Source organism: Oncorhynchus gorbuscha, linkage group LG17 (genome assembly GCF_021184085.1).
Source record: "Oncorhynchus gorbuscha isolate QuinsamMale2020 ecotype Even-year linkage group LG17, OgorEven_v1.0, whole genome shotgun sequence".
NCBI classification, from domain to species: domain Eukaryota; kingdom Metazoa; phylum Chordata; class Actinopteri; order Salmoniformes; family Salmonidae; genus Oncorhynchus; species Oncorhynchus gorbuscha.
This window is the reverse complement of record NC_060189.1, coordinates 20,705,461-20,725,817: the sequence shown is the minus strand read 5'-3', so window position 1 is coordinate 20,725,817 and position 20,357 is coordinate 20,705,461. Positions and strand designations below refer to the sequence as shown.

At 42.0% G+C, this 20,357-nt stretch overlaps 1 protein-coding gene across 1 annotated transcript; it reads right to left on the bottom strand.

Moving 5' to 3' along the window:
• Positions 1 to 663: 663 nt before the first annotated feature.
• On the bottom strand, positions 664 to 20,062 carry LOC124002056 (macoilin-like). The gene is made up of 11 exons (XM_046309292.1): positions 19,808 to 20,062; positions 16,347 to 16,488; positions 15,718 to 15,844; positions 12,742 to 12,865; positions 11,963 to 12,141; positions 11,347 to 11,854; positions 5,032 to 5,190; positions 3,663 to 3,845; positions 3,464 to 3,584; positions 2,847 to 3,021; positions 664 to 2,711 (listed from the first exon to the last, which is right to left on the bottom strand). Exons 1-11 carry the CDS (start codon positions 19,885 to 19,887, stop codon positions 2,509 to 2,511), a joined length of 2,001 nt encoding a protein of 666 aa, XP_046165248.1. The 5' UTR covers positions 19,888 to 20,062; the 3' UTR covers positions 664 to 2,508.
• Between the last annotated feature and the right edge of the window lie 295 nt (positions 20,063 to 20,357).

Below are 20,357 nucleotides of genomic sequence, written 5' to 3'. Positions count from 1 at the left end.
GCAACAATCTCCAAAACCAGATCCATGTGTTTGTCAGCGTATTTGGATACAAAGCATTTGAGGGAATTCTTTGTCAAAGCCATACTTAATCTTAAAAGGGTTCATTGAGAGCAACATCTTGAAGAACCTGAAATGCAAAAATCTAAGTGAACAAACAGGCAGCCCCTATTGTTTCCATTTACAGTTCCGTTATTTAGAAATCGTTGGCCGAGTGGTCATTCTATTTCTAAAAGGCTCTAGTGATTATTTCACTATGTGGCGCTCAGACAGCCAAAGATGTGGATAGAGAATACAGAGGGTTCAGTGATAGAAGAAACCAGGGCAGTGGGTTTAAGTGCTCAGACTGGTCTGGGGATTAAGGTAATCAATATATTAGCCCTGCGACCTCTGCCATTTACCATCTTATGTGTCCCAGGCTTGGCTGAACAGCCTATTGCACAGAGGCAGCTAGTTTATTAGCTGCGATTGGATTTAATTTTAGAGTGAACCCCCACAACAACAAAAAAGCTGAGGACCAGAGGCTTTGTAGAACTGAAGAGATGGACACTGCCTCCTAGTGGAAGTGAGATGACCGTAACATTTAATTGCTCTTTCTGACTTAACTCTGCTGCCTGATGATGTTTAAGTATTATGTCATAAAGGACAAGGAAAGGAACTCCCGACTGAACATCTGCAAGAAAATAATTTATTCCTTGTAAACCTCAGTGTTCGAGCCTAGCCGAGGTTAGACATGGAGAAACAGAGCAATGACTGGGCATAATTAAAAATAAATACATGTTTTTATACTTTCAACATCAGTTGAAGGACCAATTGACTAAACTAATCTGTAGAAAAAGTTTCCATATACATTAGGTTATAACCACACAAATGACCATTTCAGATGACAGCAAACCACATCGGGCTCAAACTATTCCTCCCTGCAGGGAAAGAAAATGACAGGAATGATGAAGGTTAAATCAAATGTAAAAAACAATACCAAATAAATTCTTGACTGTTCTTAACACCTATGTCCCAGGCAGTAGCCAATAATGTAACATTTACAAAACTTTCAACTACGTAAACAGTCTACTACAAACAGGTGAGCAGTTTTCCCACCTGCTTGACATACTTTGGACAAGTCAGAGGAGAATGAATGTCCAACACGTCAACCAATGTCTTTGCAGTATATTCCTAGAAAACAATCAATCCTTTCTTGGCAAATGGGCTGAAGTTGCGTATTCAGCAATAAAAGGAGATTTATCATGCAGAATTCTGTGAAAAAAAGTAACATTCATTTCCAGAGCCTTATTTCTTGTATAACTTACACACACAGGTCAGAGACACACGAAATCCATCAACGGTGGAACTTTAACCGTGCAATTAAGTCAAAACAATACAATAAAAACATAAGTAGGGACAATAGTTAAAGGAACAGGAGTTTCCAGTAGAGAGATGTGTTATAGTTGGATGCAGTAGACTCCCATGCTGGGAGCCTGTTTGGAGCAGACTTCGTAGTAATGTTACCATATTAGACCATGCTAGACAAGTGGCCATATTGTCAGATCTGTTGAGAAAGTAGATGGGCTACCTTTTCTGAACCTATGGTTAGGGTCCAGGTTATAATTGTATGTGGTTGGAAAGCCCTGTACTTGAGTCCTTTCTAGCATAGCAGGCTACTAACTCTCACCACTGAGGTCCTGTCTCAAGGCACTGTGATCATGACAATTTGCGAAAGACTATTCTGAGCTTAAAGAGAAGGCATATCATTAACTTCTCTTAATACAGCCTTTTGGAAAGTATTGTAGAAAGTAGGGTGCTTTTTGGGAAATGTAATTTTGTAGATGATACTCAACATTTGGAGTTGTTGAGGATGGTTTACGTTGACAGTTTATCCCTTGTTATTCTAACATAACATCTTGGTACAGCTCTGTTCTCATCCCAGCGATTTTTTTAAAATTCAACTTTGTGGTAAGATCAACAAGTAAATAGGAGACCACACAATCCACTTTCAAACATAATAGAACCAATACCACAAAACCCCAAGAACAGCCAATGGAATGTTCAATTTGGTCTGATATTCACGACTGAAAAATACCATTGACAAAACAGGGCTAGAGTCCATACCAGCGTACAGATTGTAACGTCCTACCATAAAAATAAATGGGTATCCACTCTCAGCAATAAGAACTTCCAACATGGAAATAAGGGTGAGCACTCCTGCTAGCAGAGATCCACATCACAGATTTTAAATTAATAAAACCAACACCAGAATTAACCAAGACCAAGTAACAGATGGAGTAGAAGGGGGAACTGAAACATCCTACATAAGCCCAATTCTGTAAGGTTTCACTAGACATTTACCAAAATAAAAAAAGTTTACATGTGATGTCCCTTAGTCTTCTAAAAAAATATATATAATAAATAGTCACAATACAACATCCTTCCGATCTGACAAGGAAAAACAAGTCGCAGATCTGGAGGTCGGCTTAAAAAAAAGCAAAAAAGAGAATGACGGGTTGGAGGAAGCGTTCACTTTTTGAGTGGCTGGTAGATGGAGGCATTTGGGTCCAGGCCAGAGGGACTTGTGTCCATGAACTTGGAGGAGTAGTGGGGGGCCATGGGAGTCATGTTGCTGCTGTCAGCTGTGTAGGAGATGCTGGGCATGACAGCCATCACCTCAGCTATTTTCTGCTTCAGGTCCTTGATCGCCTGGTCCTTCTGCGGGAGCTGACCTGAGACAGACGCACACAAAATGTCCGATAAGACATTCATGTCATGCAACCTATTCTACATCAATCACATACAGTAGGAAATAGGTGTGACTGAGGCAGTACTGCAGAGGGGCTAGACCAAAGCTAGACACTGACCTTGTGTGATCTCCAGCTGTCTCTTGGCATCACCCAGTGCTGAGAACAGGTCCAGTTTGATGCGGGTCTCTGCAGACAGGCTGTTCTCCAGGTGCTGGGTCTTTTCCTGCATGGCCGACAGCGCTGACATCAGCACTTCTGTGTCCTTCTCATTCTCCTTGTACTTCTGGAGCTCCTGAGGGGGAAGAACACATCACTATAAGTGACATTGTCTGTGTGCCAGTGTACAGCAGGTGTGAATGAGTCATTTTACAGAGTTACAGTACATAGAAGGAAATCAGGCATTTGAAATAAATTCATTAGGCCACAATATATGGATTTCACATGACTGGGCAGGGACGCATGGGTGGGCATAGGCTCACCCACTTGGGAGCCAGGTCCACCCAAATCAGAATGAGTTTTTACCCCATAAAAAGGGCTTTATTGCAGACAGAAATTATCCTCAGTATTTCTGGACCAGGACATGGACCAGGTCACTATGGAATCCCCTTAGACCTAGTCTTCTTAAATAAATAGGGCTAATATTGGGCTTGAGTCAACATTTTAGCTACCTTAACTAAACATGTTCTTGACATCCTGTTTTCAACAAAAACATACCCATCTTAACTGAACCTCACCTGCACGGTCATCTCCAGCTCTCCGAGCTGGTCTTCTTTGAGCTTGATGTCCATGGTTAGTTTCTTACACTCAGTCTCCAGCTCCGTGACCCGCCTCCTTATTGTATCTGTGCACTCCCCCCTGTGGAGCAGACAGAGAGAACTCAACTAAATGCAGATATATTTATGAAATAGTTGTGAATATCTCTGGAGCCTATACCTTGATGTGGCTGCTAGTGCGACGGCTCTGGCTGCGGTGGCATCCTCCAGCTTCTTGCGTTTCTTCTCATCTGCAAATTGTTTCTCTGCGTTGGTGTGGGCCTCCTGCTCGACTTTCAGCCTCTTTTCCAGCTGGCCCATGGTCTGCTTGTCCTTCTGCTTGGCCTGGATGGTGTTATGGAGTCTGCACACACAGCAGCCACAGACCATGCAGCACCATACTAGCCAGCAGCCAGTGAGATTCCATTCCACCCCCAGTGTGTGCATGCTCACTCTTAACAGTACTAAAAGGTAGTCATTTTCATCATGAGTGTAAGTTAACCGTGTGTGGAGATGGTGAGAGGGCAGGATGGCTGAGTTTGGTAACCAAGTACATTTTAAATAATTTCTTTGCACTTTCGTAATACTTAGCTTAGCATCCTTTGCCTAGCTTTGAGCATAGCCAACAGAGCTATGTGCACCAGTCTCCACCAACAGACCGAACGAGTGAAACACTCTCTTGAGCGGCAATAAGAATAAGCTGGTCATTAGGGGCAGGCTGGGAGGGCCTACATGTCACCTTTAATTGCATCAGATAATTAACACCCATTACCACAGAGTTTGTGTCTGTATGTACATGCTAACTACCATATTAGGGGTGGTCTTATGTAATGCTCCTTACCAAGGACACCCAGGAGTCCCCAGCTGGTCAGTGATTACTTCTGTAGCTCAGTTGGTAGAGCATGGCGCTTGTAACGCCTGGGTAGTGGGTTCGATCCCCGGGACCACCCATACGTAGAATGTATGCACACATGACTGTAAGTCGCTTTGGATAAAAGCGTCTGCTAAATGGCATATATATTATTACTTAATTGGCCAATTAAAGCAGCCAGATGCATAAGTACTCTCTCTGCTGATGTGATATGAATCAGACAGGATCCCATCTATAAACTTTACTATGACCAGTCCTCACACCAGAATTATTTGTATTTTAGACTAGCATTTTGACATGGACATTCCAAGCTCAGTCCTGGGTTTTCAAGCAGTGATAACCTTTAGGTCTGAACCAGGTCCCCTGAGTTTTTCCTGACTGCATTACCCCGACTAGGACAAACCTCACGTGCTATTGGAAGTATGGAGTAGGAAATTCACTTCAATGACCAAGTTAGACCATTGTGTGTTACCCGAGTTGCGACATTTCACATTTTCAACCAGAAGATGGCATCCTTTTTTGACAATTACAAACTTATCAATGTGGATAATGTAGAATGTTTGACCATATTGTCAAAATGAAGCAAGCTACCTAACTTTATTAGCAACGCTAGTCCCACTGTTCCCAGCAGGTGATCAGATCCAGTGGTCAATTCCTAACCTTTAACCTGCCCACTCACTTGTTCTGCAGCAGCTCGTTCTCCTGGCGAAGCTGGCCCAGTTCAGAGCGGATGGAGCGCTCAGCGCTGCCAAGGGAGCCAATCTGACTGCGCAGGTCCTGCTCCACCTGTCTGCTGGCCTGAAGGTCTGCCTTCAGCTTCTTCACATCCTGCTCCAGCCTGCAGTGGTAGAGGGGGAAAGGAAAGAAAATGAGGAAGGGATGACTAGAGAAGGATGACAAAGAATTTGATAAAGATTCGGTGTATGCGTTATGCAGAAACTGTAGGTTTTGGATCATCCACAATTCCTTTCTCCAGGCTTTGGTAAATGTTTATATTGGTTTCATCTGCTCAGAAGACTTTTAGTAGGGCCATCTTGTTACTCAACTCTTTTCTGTGGAGTGCTGCTGCGTAGAGGTTTGTATTTGGCTGTGGCCTAAGTATTACGGCTGTCAAAGCCTCCTGCTGATGGCAGATTCGCCTTCAGCCCTCCATTCTGGCTGTTGGCCTGTCCCTGACAGTTGTTTTAGTGTTTGTCTGTCGTCAGTTGTTTTCCTTAGCCAATCAGGTCATTGCCGATTGATATAGTCAGCGTTTTGATATTCCAAATTGTTGATTAAGCTGTAACCATTTAATTATGTGTGGTTCTGAATTGATGAAATGTCTCCTCTTTGCGCTTTAAAATGACTTACTTTTCTTTCATACTAGACACAGCTTTTGTCTTTACAAGTGTACAATCAATTCAACACTAACCAGTAAGAAAACACTCTTCAGCCAAAAGTGTATACAGCAAAAATTTCAACTAAGCCTATAGGCTACTGTCTAGGGCTGGGACTATACCAGTATGGCGATACTTGTTTCCTTGCCACGATACTAACAAAACTGATTGAACTTTTAGGAAAACGGCCCTAATGTTGGAAACAAACATGTTATCCAGTCACATTTATTTTACAACCTATAGAACACATTTGATATACACAGCAGGTTATTGAAGGACCGAAGAGTTTGGTCTGCTTCGCGGTTCCATTTTTGCCATGGAAAAAATATTGCAATACTGGTATCGTCACAGCCCTACTACTGTCCAAATAATGTAGGCAGGGAAGCCCCAAGTCAGTGTGGCAAAAGCAGGGCACACATGTTACCAATCACGGATTACAAAAAGAAAACCAGCACCGTCACGGACCAGGATGTCTTGCTCCCAGGCAGACTAAATAACTTTTTTGCCCGCTTTGAGGACAATACAGTGCCACTGACATGGCCCGCAACCAAAACATGCGGACTCTCCTTCACTGCAGCCGACGTGAGGAAAACATTTAAACGTGTCAACCCTCGCAAGGCTGCAGGCCCAGACGGCATCCCTAGCCGCGTCCTCAGAGCATGCGCAGACCAGCTGGCTGGTGTGTTTACGGACATATTCAATCAATCCCTATCCCAGTCTGTTGTTCCCACATGCTTCAAGAGGGCCACCATTGTTCCTGATCCCAAGAAAGCTAAGGTAACTGAGCTAAACGACTACCGCCCCGTAGCACTCACTTCCGTCATCATGAAGTGCTTTGAGAGACTAGTCAAGGACCATATCACCTCCACCCTACCTGACACCCTAGACCCACTCCAATTTGCTTACCGCCCAAATAGGTCCACAGATGATGCAATCTCAACCACACTGCACACTGCCCTAACCCATCTGGACAAGAGGAATACCTATGTGAGAATGCTGTTCATCGACTACAGCTCGGCATTTAACACCATAGTACCCTCCAAGCTGGGTCTCGACCGCGCCCTGTGCATCTGGGTACTGGACTTCCTGACGGGCCGCCCCCAGGTGGTGAGGGTAGGCAACAACATCTCCATCCCGCTGATCCTCAACACTGGGGCCCCACAAGGGTGCGTTCTGAGCCCTCTCCTGTACTCCCTGTTCACCCACGACTGCGTGGCCACGCACGCCTCCAACTCAATCATCAAGTTTGCGGACGACACAACAGGTGGTAGGCTTGATTACCAACAACGACGAGACTGCCTACAGGGAGGAGGTGAGGGCCCTCGGAGTGTGGTGTCAGGAAAATAACCTCACACTCAACGTCAACAAAACTAAGGAGATGATTGTGGATTTCAGGAAACAGCAGAGGGAACACCCCCCTATCCACATCGATGGAACAGTAGTGGAGAGGGTAGTAAGTTTTAAGTTCCTCAGCGTACACATCACAGACAAACTGAATTGGTCCACCCACACAGACAGCATCGTGAAGAAGGCTTGTCACCAAAAGCACTCAAACTTCTACAGCTGCACAATCGATAAGACAGTAGTTTTGGAATTGTTAGCTAGATTCCTTGTTGGTCATTACTGCATTGTCGGAACTAGAAGCACAAGCATTTCGCTACACTCGCATTAACATCTGCTAACCATGTGTATGTGACAAATAACATTTGATTTGACAACTTGCCACAAACACCATCATTCATTTGACTTTCTGCTGATTTCACCAACAACCTTACACTCCCACTCACACCAATGTGTCTGTACAGCACCATCACACACCCAGTTGTACAACTAAATAGACAAAAAGGTCAGACATACAACTCAATGTTCTCATTTTCAGCCAGCATAATTTTGTGGCAAACCATAGATTGTAATAGTCCAACTTTCTCACACCCCAGTCCAATGATATCACAGCTGAAACAGGTCTACTTAATGCCTATCTATGTGCAGCATGGTCCGTTTGAGATCAGGGACTGTGGGATCTGATAAAAGGGAGGCACCCTTCATGCACCAGCAAGTAACTGATACTTTGGCCTGAAAATGTGAGAACTGTGACATCCAGGCAGGAGTTACTCCTGTTAATACATTAGTGTTGTCACAATACCAGTATCGCAACACTAGGAAGTAAGGAAGCAAAGGAAACAAAAACATTTAGCAATTTCATGAGGAAAATGTTGGGGAAAAATAGCCTTGTCACCCAGAATCAAATTTGTTTATTTTGCAAGCTATAGCTCACATTATTTTAGAAAAGTAGGTTTTAGAAGGACCAGAGTTTACTCTGCTTTGTATTTCCTTTTTTGCCAAGAGTTTAAGATAAAAAAAGAAACAGAATAGGGCTAAGCACAGGCAAAATCCTAAAAGAAAACATGGTTCAGTCTGCTTTCCAGACACTGGAAGGCAAATTCACATTTCAGCACGACAATAACCTAAAAAAGTAAGACAAATATAGAGAGTGGTACTTAGTATTTTCCCCAAACATAACACTATGTAATCAGAACAAAAGGTTTAATTGCCTTGCCACATATTTTTGCAGTATTACTTTAGTGCCTTGTTGCAAACAGGATGCATGTTTTGGAGAGAGAAAAAAAAATCTGTAAAGGTTTCCTTCTTTTCACTGTCAATTGAGTTAGTATTGTGGAGTAAACTCAAATGTTGAGCCGTTTCCTCCCATCACAGCCATTAAACTCTAACTGTTTTAAAGTCACCATTAGCTTCATGGTGAAATACCTGAACTGTTTCCTTCCTCTCCGGAAAATGAGTTCGGAAATCTTCGTAGTGACTTGGTGTATTGATACACCATCCAAAGTGCAATGACTAACTACACCATGCCCAAAGGGATATTCAATGTCTGCATTTTTACCCATCTACCAATAGATGCCCTTCTTCGTGGGGCATTGAAAAACCTCCCTGATCTTTGTAGTTGAATCGCACTGTTTGAAATGTACTGCTCGACTGAGGAACCTGGCAGACAATTGTATGGTGGGGTACAGAACTTAGGTAGTCATTCAAAAATCATGGTTAACACTTATTTCACAGAGTCCGTGCAACTTATTGTGTGACCTGTTAAGCAAATGTTTACTACTGAGCCCATTTAGGCTTGCCATAACAAAGGGGTTGAATACTTTGTCTTAAAACCTGTTGCGACTCTAGGGGCAGTATTTTCATTTTTGAAAAAAAAACGTTCCCGTTTTAAATGGGATATTTTGTCAGGACAAGATGCTAGAATATGCATACAATTGACAGCTTTGGATAGAAAACACTAACGTTTCCAAAACTGTAAAGATATTGTCTGTGAGTATAACAGAACTGATGTTGCAGGCGAAAGCCTGAGAAAAATCCAATCCGGAAGTGCCCATTGAGCTGTGAATGTGCTATGAACCAGCTTACACTTTCTACGTATTCCCCAAGGTGTCTACAGCATTGTGACATAGTTTTACGCATTTATGTTGAAGAATACCCGTAGGGGGCTACATTGCGCAAGTGGTCACATGATGCTCCCGGAGAAAATTTTGCGTAAAGTACAGAGGTAGCCATTATTCCAATCGCTTCTACTGAGAAACCAATTGTCTCGGTGGATATATTATCGAATAGATATTTGAAAAACACCTTGAGGATTGATTCTAAACAACGTTTGCCATGTTTCTGTCGATTTTATGGAGCTAATTCGGCATTGTCGTGACCGCAATTTCCGGTCGATTTCTCAGCCAAACGTGAAGAACAAACAGAGCTATTTCGCCTACAAAAATAATCTTTTGGGAAAAAATGAACTTTGGCTATCTACCTGGGAGTCTCGTGAGTGAAAACATCCGAAGTTCAAAGGTAAACGATTTCATTTGATTGCTTTTCATGACAAGGTTGCCTGCTGCTAGCAAGGCATAATGCTATGCTAGGCTATCGATAAACTTACACAAATGCTTGTCTATCTTTGGCTGTAAAGCATATTTTGAAAATCTGAGATGACAGGGTGATTAACAAAAGGCTAAGCTGTGTTCCAATATATTTCACTTGTGATTTTCATGAATAGGAATATTTTCTAGGAAGATTTATGCCCGTTGCGTTATGCTAATTAGTGTCAAATGATGACAACGGTCCCGTTCACTGGATGAGGTGTCACTAGAAGTTAAAACATCTGCTTTCATTTTTAATTCATTGGTCAAAACCTTTTTTTAAATAAACAATATTACACTTTGACATTATGGGGTATTGGGTGTAGGCCAGTGACAACATCTCAATTTAATCTACTTTAAATTTAGGCTAACACCAATGTGGAAAGTGTGAATACTTTCTGAAGGCACTATAACTGATTAATGCTTAATATATGATAACGACAACTTAAACTGGTATAAATGCAAAGACAGAAATGTCACACGATTTTGGACAAATCCGTCAAGACACCAACCATGAGAACGGGATAAACATAGGCTTTAAATCAACTGGTGAATTTGATTGAATATAGCTATGATCCCCCATTATATCTTAACTTCTCTAGGGTAGGGGGCAGCATTTGGAATTTTGGATGAAAAGCATGCCCAAATTAAATAGCCTTCTGCTCAGGCCCAGAAGATAGGATATGCATATAATTAGTAGATTTGGATAGAAAACACTAGTTTCCAGAACTGTTAAAATAATGTCTGTGAGTATAACAGAACGGAGTTGGCAGGCGAAAACCTGAGAAATCCATTCAGGAAGTTGGATTTTTTTGTTTGTTTGTAGTTTTCTATTCAATGCCATTACAGTTTTCATTGACTTCGGACTCAAATTGCAGTTCCTATGCCTTCCACTAGATGTCAGTCTTTTAGAAATTGTTTCAGGCTTGTATTCTGAAAAATGAGGGAATAAGAGCAGTCTGAATGAGTGGACCCTGCCGTGTCACAGAGCTTTTTCATGCGCGACCGAGAGAGTGCCTTTCTTGTTTACCTTTTATATTGACAACGTTATTGTCCGGTTGAAATATTATTAATTATTCAGGCTAAAAACAACCTGAGGATTGAATATAAACATCGTTTGACATGTTTCTATGAACTTTACGGACACAATTTTGATTTTTTTGTCTGCTTCTTGTAACTGTGTTTGAGCCTGTGGATTACTGAAGAAAACGCGAACAAAACGTAGGTTTTTAGATATAGAGAGACTATCGAACAAAAGGAACATTTATTGAATAAATGAATGTCTGAGTGCAAACATATGAAGATCAAAGGTAAGTGATTAATTTTCTCTCTTTCTGACTTAACTCTTCTACTTGGCTGGTTACTGTTTGTAATAATTTGTCTGCTGGGCTATGTTCTCAAATAATTGTAAGGTATGCTTTCACCGTAAAGCATTTATTTTAATTTTAAATCTGACACCATGGTTGGATTCACAAGAAGTTCATCTTTAAACCTATGTAAAATAGTTGTATCTTTTCTGAATTTTGAATCTCACTGGATGTTGGCCAGGTGGGACGCTAGCGCCCCATATAGCCTAGAGAGGTTAATGTAGTGTAAAAAAAAAATGGCAGATCAGTGACTTAACAGCTGTAACAATTTGTCCAGTATTGGAAATCCTCAATGGTACTCTAGGTTATAGAAAGACCCTCTTACCGTACAAGCGCCTCAGGCTTGCTTAGCTGATTGTTAGGGATGCAGTTGTCTGTTGGATCCTTGTGAGTGCCGACTGCTGGACCCTTCCCTACTGCACACTTCTGCTTCTTCCCCCAGGAAAAGGAAGAAGGAGCTGATGGGATGCTGCCGTTGGTGGCGCAGTGTCTGCAGGGCAAGGAGTTGACTGCCGCGTTTCTGCTGGAGTTCTTGTAGTTTTTTGAGGATGAGGAGTTCTCCTCCTTCAGCAGCAGGTTCTCTGTGCTGCCCACCAGCTCTGTGGTGAGTCTCTTATTGTTCATATGGTTCTCCATGTACTCCATCTCATGGAGTTTAGAGTCTACCGATGATGGCTGGATGCTGTTGTGTTGCTTTTTGGCCTCGCGGCCCTCTTTCCCTTTATCTCTGTACTCCAGCTCCGGCAGTATAGCTGCCATTCTTTTACTGGCGGGGGCCCCATTCTGTGAGACTGGGATGGAGTCCATCTCAGATATCCCTTTAGCTAATGCAGCTGAATGGAAGGTGGAAGTAAGAATGGAGAGAATGAAAGTGAGATTAAGCACATTTGACCAACATCACTTGGACTGTGTCTGGAGCATCAGTTGTGTGCATCTCTCACCTTCCTCTGCCTCCCTTTCCTGTCTCTGGAGCATCTGTTGCTCTGGTGGCAGGGCCTGCAGCAGGAGCTGCATGTAGAACTCGTTCTCCTTCTGCACCACCTCCTGCCTTCTTAAGCGCATCTTATAGCTGACGTAGCTGTTGAATCCAAAGCCCAGCGTCACCACTGGGTAGCCAATGCTACAGAGAGATGGATAGAGTTCAGGGGGGAAAAGTAAGTTCAGACAACACATCACCAAGACAACGATTCACAAGTTGAAAAGCATAGGTGCTATGAAAAAGGCCTTGAGATGAAGATCACCCGGGAAAGTAAAGCTGGAGGAATGACTTGCCCTAATATTCTGCATCACTACATAACAGCTCAATTACAGTACATTATACAGGCTCAAATCTAAATCCACTCAAATGTCTTAAAAAGAGTATTTAGACTATAAATGTAGGTATTTTCAACCAAACAGTGGTGTATGACCTTGTAGAAATATTCCTTAAGCCATCTTAGAATATGTATGCTTTTTAATAATGCTACAGACTGAAACCAGCATGCACTCTCTCTCTTTGTGGAAAGTGGTGTCTGAGCTTGGGGGATATACAGACATCATTACTTCTATATTATGCTTAACAAGCGGAAACAATATTGTTTTCCGAGAGTCAAATGGGGCAGAACACTTCCCTCCTTGGCCTGTGGGTCTGAGATGGAGTCTTAGTCCATCTTCCTCACAGATCCACACATATAGCCTAGACAAAGATCCTGCCAGGGCTTGGACAAAACACTTAACTTACCAATGTGAAGCGAATGGGCGACACAAGTCCACATGGAAGTTCTTCAGGTCTTTGAATCTGATGGCTGCCTCGATGTACACAAATAGTATCCAAAGGGACACTGTGGGGAGACAGACCCCCCTCTCTGTGAAGAAAAATATAGGTTTAAGTATACAGAATGATGTCGTCTTTGTAGAAGTGGATCAGAGAATCACCAGCAGCAAGAGCGACATCATTGATGTACTGTGCCTTGCAAAAGTATTTGGCCCCCTTGAACTTTGCGACCTTTTTGCCACATTTCAGGCTTCAAACAAAGATATAAAACTATTTTTTGTGAAGAATCAACAACAAGTAGGACACAATCATGAAGGGGAACGACATTTATTGGATATTTCAAACTTTTTTAACAAATCAAAAACTGAAAAATTGGGCGCGCAAAATTATTCAGCCCCTTTACTTTCAGTGCAGCAAACTCTCTCCAGAAGTTCAGTGAGGCTCTCTGAATGATCCAATGTTGACCTAAATGACTAATGATGATAAATACAATCCACCTGTGTGTAATCAAGTCTCCGTATAAATGCACCTGCACTGTGATAGTCTCAGAGGTCCGTTAAAAGCGCAGAGAGCATCATGAAGAACAAGGAACACACCAGGCAGGTCCGAGATACTGTTGTGAATCAGTTTAAAGCCGGATTTGGATACAAAAAGATTTCCCAAGCTTTAAACATCCCAAGGAGCACTGTGCAAGCGATAATATTGAAATGAAAGGAGTATCAGACCACTGCAAATCTACCAAGACCTGGCCGTCCCTCTAAACTTTCAGCTCATACAAGGAGAAGACTGATCAGAGATGCAGCCAAGAGGCCCATGGTCACTCTGGATGAACTGCAGAGATCTACAGCTGAGGTGGGAGACTCTGTCCATAGGACAACAATCAGTCGTATATTGCACAAATCTGGCCTTTATGGAAGAGTGGCAAGAGGAAAGCCATTTCTTAAAGATATCCATAAAGTGTCGTTTAAAGTTTGCCACAAGCCACCTGGGAGACACACCAAACATGTGGAAGAAGGTGCTCTGGTCAGATGAAACCAAAATTGAACTTTTTGGCAACAATGCAAAACGTTATGTTTGGCGTAAAAGCAACACAGCTCATCACCCTGAACACACCATCCCCACTGTCAAACATGGTGGTGGCAGCATCATGGTTTGGGCCTGCTTTTCTTCAGCAGGAACAGGGAAGATGGTTAAAATTGATGGGAAGATGGATGGAGCCAAATACAGGACCATTCTGGAAGAAAACCTGATGGAGTCTGCAAAAGACCTGAGACTGGGACAGAGATTTGTCTTCCAACAAGACAATGATCCAAAACATAAAGCAAAATCTACAATGAAATGGTTCAAAAATAAACATATCCAGGTGTTAGAATGGCCAAGTCAAAGTCCAGACCTGAATCCAATCCAAAGAACTGAAAACTGCTGTTCACAAATGCTCTCCATCCAACCTCACTGAGCTCGAGCTGTTTTGCAAGGAGGAATGGGAGAAAATGTCAGTCTCTCGATGTGCAAAACTGATAGAGACATACCCCAAGCGACTTACAGCTGTAATCGCAGCAAAAGGTGGCGCTACAAGGTATTAACTTAAGGGGGCTGAATAATTTTGCACGCCCAAATAAATATTACATTTACATAAAGTATTCAGACACTTTGCTCAGTATTTTGTTGAGACACCTTTGACCGCAATTACAGCCTTGAGTCTTCTTGGGTATGACACTACAAGCTTGGCACACCTGTATTTGGAGAGTTACTCCCATTCTCTGCAGATCCTCTCAAGCTCGGTCAGGTCTCTCCAAAGATGTTAGATTAGGTTCAAGTCCGAGCTCTGGCTGGGTCACTCAAGGACATTCAGAGACTTCTCCTGAAGCCACTCATGCATTGTCTTGGCTATGTGTTTCGGGTTGTTGTCCTGTTGGAAGGTGAAACTTTGCCCCAGTCTGATGTCCTGAGCAGGTTTTCATCAAGGATCTCTCTGTACTTTGCTACATTCATCTTTCCCTTTCCTGACTAATCTCCCAGTCCCTGCTGCTGAAAATCATCCCCACAGCATGATACTGCCACCACCATGCTTCACCGTAGGAATGGTGCCAGGTTTCTTTCAGACTGACGCCTGGCATTCAGGCCAATCTTGTTTCTCATGGTCAGAGTCCTTTAGATGCCCTTTGGCAAACTCCAAGCAGGCTGTCATGTTCCTTTTACTGAGGAGTGGCTTTCATCTGGCCACTCTACCATAAAGGCCTAATTGATGTTGTGCTGCAGAGATGGTTGTCCTTCTGGAAGGTTCTCCCATCTCCACAGAGGAACTCTGTCAGAGTGACCATGGGGTTCTGGGTCACCTCCCTGACCAAGGCCCTTCTCTCCCGATTGCTCAATTTGGCCAGGCAGCCAGCTCTAAGTAGAGTCTTAGTTGTTCCAAACTTCTTCCATTTAAGAATGATGAAGGCTACGGTGTTCTTGGGGACCTTCAATGCTGCAGAAATGTTTGTGCCCTTTTTGCTCTGACATGCACTGTAAACTGTGGGACCTTCCATTGACAGGTGTGTGCCTTTCCAAATCATGTCCAATCAATTGAATTTACTGCAGGTGAACTCCAATCAAGTTGTAGAAACATCTCAATGGAAACAGGATGCACCTGAGCTCAATTTCGAGTCTCATAGCAAAGGGTTTGAATACGTATGTAAATATGGTATTTTTTATTGATTTTTGTACTTAAATTTGCAAATAAAATGTAGAAAGGGAAGGGGTCTGAATACTTTCCAAATACACTGTATGTCCTCTGTGTATACTATAGCTGGTGCCTCACTCCAGGAAATAGTATTGTGAGATTTGATCCTGTGAACCTCCTGTCACTAGTCCCATTTCTTTACAGCTAGGTTTAAATAGTTAAATACAGTGACCATAGTCTTTATACCCACACACTAATTCACTAAGAAGAAGGCTTACCTGTGTGCCACACGTACTGCACCCACACATAGGTACTGGCAGCGAAGAACAGCCATTGTACTGGGATGAAGAGCAGGCATATGGTGTCAGAGGTAAACGCCACACACACAAAGAACACTGAGAATGCCTAGAAGAGAGGAGATGTGAGGGGGGTAAGTAGGAGATCTGCCAAAAAGCAGAAAAACACATTGCTACCCACTATGAGAGATGTGGGTCACATATTATCCACATCAGCATTTATTGCTTGATGATTAAATAACAAGTTAAATACAACAAATCTGACATCAATGCCTCCACTTGAATTGACTACGCTACTTTAAAAAATAAAACAAATGTCAGTTTCATATATAGCCACGAAATTCTGGCGTATAGGCTTACTGTGATTTGATTGACAAACAGCAAGCTTTTTCTACTTTGCTAGCTACTCCATGTGCTTGTGGAAAACACTGGTTGGGGTAGCAGGGGGTGGAAAAACAAGGCAGAGCTAGATGAGTGCTTAGGCTAGATGGAGCTTCTGGAGAACAACATAGGCCTGCTCTTTAAACCACAAATCTAGTTAAATAAAAGGTTAACTAAATAAAACAAATAAAGATCAGTCAGGCCCACCCAGGAGACAGCCAGACACTCACCAGCCCCTGGTATCTGAAGGAGTCGTACACACTTCTGATGAAGAGCCAGAAAGGCCACAGGTACTCAAATCTGAACTCGAGCACAAAGTCTGCCAACAGCACCAGAGCCCACACCACAAGGAACTTCAGGTACAGGAAGGTACTGGATAGATATATATATATATATATATATATATATATATAGAGATATATGAGAGAGATTTATGAGTTTGTGTGTCCAACACCACAACCATTTTTCAATAAGATTGGATTGTGTCAAGGTGTGGGCTTTAAAAAGCACCTGATCAAAATCTCAAAGATTAGCTACTCCACCTCTAACCTATTCCCAGATGTCAACTACCTTAAGCGCCTACTGACGATAGTATTTTCTGGCTGGGGGAGGTTTGCTAAGAGCCCCGACACATGGTTTCGAAAAAATGATGAACATATCTTTCATATCAGCAATTACTACACACCTTTTAATGCAGTATTCAATGCTTGACATTCAGGTAAATTTGCCAGTGGCACACCAGCCCAATACAAAGTGAAAACTACTGGTCAAAATGAGAAAATTACTGGTCAGGGCCAAGATCACAGGAAAGCAAGTCATGCACGCAGAAGTTCAATCATGGGTGACTTCATGTTTCATTTGCAGTCTGGGAAAGTATCAGCCAACCATACAATCTGATATTTAAACTGATTTTGGTTTTATAAAATGTTTCTAAACAATCTAAATGATGACAATAGCCTTAACATATGAAACGGTTTCAAATGTAATATTCCCCTCCAGAAATTAGCCCAATAACATTCATGAAAAGTAATATGTTTAGGTAGTGTACATGCTTCATATTGTAGACATGTGTGCTATTTTAGCATTAAGCATCAACTGTATCCTGATGCAGCATCGTGGCTAGACTGGCTACATGGCTGAAGCATGGGGTTGCTCATCTGCATTGTTTACCCCAATGGTTGTATCATTATCTAGAGCAGACTCTCCTAAATAAAAACTCCCACTAGCCTAATAAAAATTGTAGATTTGACAGTTTATAAATAACATAATTGTGTGAATATAGGCCTACCATTTATACACTCCAATGGCCATGAGGTGCTTCAGCTGTAATGTTTTTTGTCATGCCAGACACTCATTATAAAATGCCACCAATTTACCAAAAAAATGTAAGTTGAGAAAAAGAAAATCTAACAGCACTGGAATGCTGGGATCTTGCACTTTTCAATAATTGCCATCAAAATGGTTGCCTTTTCTCCAAGATTGCATTTATTAATGTTGTGAAGTGACTGGGTTTATTAGAACACATTTATTTCCACGGAGAGCAGGAGTTGCACAGTCTTGCCAGCTGACAGTTCATATTCCGCTGATAAATAACATTTGGGAATTCATGTGTTTTTTTAAACAATTATAGACTTCAGAATAGCATTATTACAATGACAAATGATGTGTAAATAATTGTCATGTCTTGACAAGCAAGCAGCTACACTGAACAAAAAAATAAACACAACTTGTAAAGTATTGGTCCCATGTTTCATGAGCTGATATAAAAGATCCCAGAAATGTTCCATATGCAAAGTGTATTTCTTAGATTGAGCACAAATTTGTTTACATCCTTGTTAGTGAGCATTTCTGCTTTGTCAAGATGATCCATCCACCTGACAGGGGTGGCATATCAAGAAGCTGATTAAACAGAAATATTGTTACAATAGTGTACCTTGTGCTGGGGACAATAAAAGGCCACTAAAATGTGCAGTTTTTTCGCACAACACCACAGATGTCTCAAGTTGAAGGAGCATGCAATTGGCATACTGACTGCAGGAATGTCCATCAGAGCTGTTGTCAGAGAATAGAATGTTCAATGTAATTTTAGAGAAGCAGTTCACACGCATCCAACCGTGGGCGAAACTAACTGCTGACTACCCTACAGAGAAGGGTTTGAGAGCTATTCCACCTCAACAGATTACTAGCTGCAGGTGTCACATGAAGAGGTGCTTGCTGTCACAGGTAGAAACAGGGCAGATGCATGCAGACTAAGCTTTTTTATGTAACTAGTGTAGGCCTAAATTATCATTTGTAGCCTACAATTTAAGACACAGGAATTGACCGTAAGAAGCTTTTAAATTAGGTATTCTTATTTAGATGCACGTTGACATTTCTGCTGGCTGGATTACAATGTGTTCAATTCTGAATGATAGGGTGCAATAAAGACAAAGTTCTTTTGACCAACTGAGTTTGCAAATAAGCTGGAAGAGGGGTGGTTTACTGCTACAAACATCATTTTCATATGCAGACCAAAACCACTAACTTAGTTTGTTTTTTATACCTGCTTTTTGTATATTTGAAAGGAGTACGGGGTAGAACATGGAAAAATAAGCCACCTAAAGTCTGTCATGATTCCTGCATTTTCACAGACCCTGTAACCAAAATACAGGTATCGGGTTGGCGTGAATGGTTCTTTTTTTGCATGTAAATTAATTAACATTGACTAGAGTCAAATACTTTCTGCGGCGCACAGACCTTCCCAGGTAGTAGCCTGCCTAGCTCACAAACTAGCACCAGGGCGCCCACTCCGACAAGGTTAATTGTCCCACATGGTGACTGATATCATTGACGTGACGTGCAAATGAGCGATAGAAAAGCGGTCGTGCAAATGAGCGATAGAAAAGCGGTCGCGCAAATGTCATCATTCCGAATTATGAAAAAAAATGTAAATTGTGTGTGTAGCCTTTACCTAAATCCGCCGCTGGTTGTATTTGATTAACGTCTATTGAAAACGTTTGGATTTCAACAAAGGCACGCAACAAGACGACAAAACAGGTGGGCGTTTCATTATATATATATATATATTTAAGTATTGATCCAATCAGAGAACTCGATTCCAAAGCCTGGCCTCTGATCCACTCAGTTGGAGAAGTTCATCATAAACTTCCTTCACCATGGAGTTTAGTTCGCTAACACCCCCCACCCTTCCCAATTTGCAAGTTTCCCACTAAAGTATCAAAGGGTTATACCTGCAAATAAGGAGCTGTTTGAAAAGGGTAATCAACATTGACATTTTTATACGTAACATAACAGCTCCTGTCTGAAATGGGTATAACTGTTCCATAGCCCAGCTAGGGGGCTGTCTTAGTAGGGTGAATTTAGCTAGTTACTGCAGACAATATGGGATACGTAGTTAATCGAGATGCCTAATTGAAGCAGGGGTGTTTAAAACATCCCCAGGCTATGGCTTGGGGCCTATCAATTGGTAGTAGCCTAACGTTACTCCAAATATAATTTACACCTCTCCATTTAGCTATGCTAATCTGCCCACAAATATACTAGTTACCTACTTGATATCTAGCCAATTTCACTTGACTGCGAGTGTCAGTGACATTTTACATTTAGGAGAGACACAACCCAGCCAAGCAATGAAGGAGTCTTACAAAAAAAACATTACGGACGCGAGAACCCATCGCTTGGCTTCATATACCTGCCGTATATGCCCTCGGTGATTCGGTTCCGTTTTAACGGCCGTCTGAGTTTGCTGCAGTCCGCATTGCGCCGCTTCATCCTCCTCTCCTTCGCTTTAGTTTTTGATTTCCTACTGTAATCTTATCCAGTTTTCTTGCATGAGAAGACAAATACAATAAATTAGGTCCCTGTGAAATATCGCTGTAATTATTTTTCTACTGGAAACATAAATAAAACTCTCTTTAAGAACCTCCTCTTTTCTCTCAGCGCATGCTTGCGCTATAATTGACGTATGTCAGGTTATGAGACAGACTATTTACCAAATCACTTTATTTGCCAACGCCTCTTATTTTGATTGAGGCAAAGATGAGCCATTTATATTGCTCGTGCCCACCAAAGACGAGCGAACAAGGAGGGGCCATGTTCGATGAGGATCAAAACTGTAATGTATCAAGGGTAAATTGTGACTGACTGATAATGAGTAGTTATTTATAATAAAATGTTTCTTGTAGATCGGCTGTCGCCCAATTTTTCAGTTTTTGATTTGTTAAAAAAGTTTGAAATATCCA

Coding starts and splice junctions, on each gene's coding strand:
- LOC124002056 (XM_046309292.1), bottom strand. CDS start 19,887: ATGAAGCGGCGCAATGCGGACTGCAGCAAACTCAGACGGCCGTTAAAA. Junction 3,585..3,662: donor GCACTAGCAGCCACATCAAG/GTATAGGCTCCA, acceptor TCTGCTCCACAG/GGGGGAGTGCACAGATACAA. Junction 3,022..3,463: donor AGCTGGAGATGACCGTGCAG/GTGAGGTTCAGT, acceptor CTTCCCCCTCAG/GAGCTCCAGAAGTACAAGGA.